General features: G+C 45.6%; 1 protein-coding gene across 1 annotated transcript in view; it reads left to right on the forward strand.

The window, feature by feature from the left end:
* Window positions 1–225: 225 nt before the first annotated feature.
* LOC122545985 (deleted in malignant brain tumors 1 protein-like) overlaps window positions 226–1,988 on the forward strand; it is a gene marked incomplete at both ends in the record, with an annotated part of 5,027 nt that continues 3,264 nt past the window's right edge. The window contains one exon of the mRNA XM_043684836.1: window positions 226–408. Within this exon, the coding sequence (XP_043540771.1) occupies window positions 226–408 (183 nt within the window). The remainder of the gene's footprint in view (window positions 409–1,988) is intronic.

Below are 1,988 nucleotides of genomic sequence, written 5' to 3' on the forward strand. Positions count from 1 at the left end.
TCGGTGTGGACTTGCTGCCCCGGAGGGCCTGTTTCCACACTGTACGTAATCTAATTAGTGATGGAAATTACAAAATGTCAATGGTGTTCTGCTCTATACATCTGCATGAAACGTACCTGTGTCAACCACAGAAAAAGGAAACAACAACGGGTAATCAAAAGGGAATATTTGGAAAGGCCCGTTCTCATTCTGAGTAGATGTAATGGATCCACTCTGTTCTCTCAGGATCGGGTGTGAGATTGGTCAATTCAGACGATCGTTGCTCAGGAAGAGTGGAAATCTTTCACGATGGAAGTTGGGGCACGGTTTGTGATGATGGCTGGGATTTGGCAGATGCCACTGTTCTCTGCAAGGAGCTGCAATGTGGACCCGCCCTGTCAGTGCATGGTAGTGCTCGGTTTGGACCAGGTACCGGCAAGATTTGGATGGATGACGTTTCCTGCAAGGGGACAGAGTCCCATCTCCGGTCTTGCTCCTTCCCTGGTTGGGGAAGCCACAACTGTGGTCATGGTGAGGATGCAGGTGTAACCTGTCACCCAGGTAAGAGCCCAGCTGTATAACTGAATGGACACCTTCTGTACAACTCAGGTTCCTATAAAGGTTTGGTAATCACTGGGCAGAGGGCAAAAAGCTTTGAAAGATGCAATCCAATTGGTTACATTCAAGTTAATGAACAGCTTCTGGCTAAATTGAAAAGCAAGAAAGGAGAAAGTAAAACCTTAATCCACCATGAGCTAATTGTCACAGGGACAACAAGATGAAAGAGATAACTGTGTGACTCAATGTTTGGTGACCTTGAGAATTGTGTTGAAACCCATGGGACATTTGCAGAGCTACTGGGGAAGGGGCAGCTGTTCCCAAAGAACGTGCTCCACCTGGAACATACTGGAACGGGAGTCCTGGTGAATTGGAAAGCAAGGCCTGTGGATCAGGTTTTGAATGAACTTGTTGTGTGTGTGGTTTCATTTGCCCGGAAAATTAGTACATTAAACCTAAAGCAGAACTTAGGATTGTAGGTCAGTGATGGTGCAGATTGTTCCAGTTATTTCAAGGAAGGAACACTACGGGTGAGTGCCATATTGTAGTGAAGAAGCAAAAAAGTGTGTGGAAATGTGATGACAGCAGATTTAAAGGGTTTAAGTCCATTAAGCGTTGTCTTTATGCTTGACCCATTTTGAAGGAAGTGGACAAACCGATAGTGCAAATCTAAGGTAATGAATCGGATACCATAGACATACAGGAAACATGCTTAACGGAGATCAGAAAAGGATTTTTACGATTCAGAGATATTTGGGAATTCGGAGCGGGAGAAAGTGGGATATAGAGAGACAGCGACAGGGAGGGTGAGCGAGAAAGAGAGAGACAGAAGGATAAGGAGAGATCAGTGAGGGATACGGTGGTGGGGTAGGACCATTAATCAGAGATGAAATGGCGATAGTTTTGGTCTCTATTTCATCTCGGATTGTTTATCGTCAATGTGTTTGGAGCTAAAGAAACAGCAAGGGAATAAAATCTCAGACAAACAAAACTGTTGAGCTAACCGATCAGCTGTGATTATTATGAATGGTGGAGCATTCTCAAAATGCCAAAAGGGTTAGTTTGGCTCCCAATTTCTTTCATTCAACATTCCTCATGTTTCAGGAGATAGGAAATACAGTGACGTTTAACAGAATGGCAAACGGCTCTCCAAGCACGTGATTGATACTCCACCGTTTATAGTTGGGACGGCAGAATGTTTGGGTGGCACGTTGACTCAGTGGTTAGCGCTGCTGCCTTATGGTGTCCGGGTCCCCAGTTCAATTCCCGCTTCGGGTACCTGTCTGTGTGGAGTTTGCACATTCTCTCCGTGTCGGCGTGAGTTTCTCCTGGTGTTCCGGTTTCCTGGCAGAGTCCAAAGATGTGCAAGTCAGGTGAATTGACCATGCTAAATTGCCCGTAGTGTTAGGTGCATTAGTCAGGGGTAAATGTAGGAGAATGGGTCTGTGTGG

This window comes from Chiloscyllium plagiosum, unplaced genomic scaffold (assembly GCF_004010195.1).
Source record: "Chiloscyllium plagiosum isolate BGI_BamShark_2017 unplaced genomic scaffold, ASM401019v2 scaf_70599, whole genome shotgun sequence".
Taxonomy (NCBI): domain Eukaryota; kingdom Metazoa; phylum Chordata; class Chondrichthyes; order Orectolobiformes; family Hemiscylliidae; genus Chiloscyllium; species Chiloscyllium plagiosum.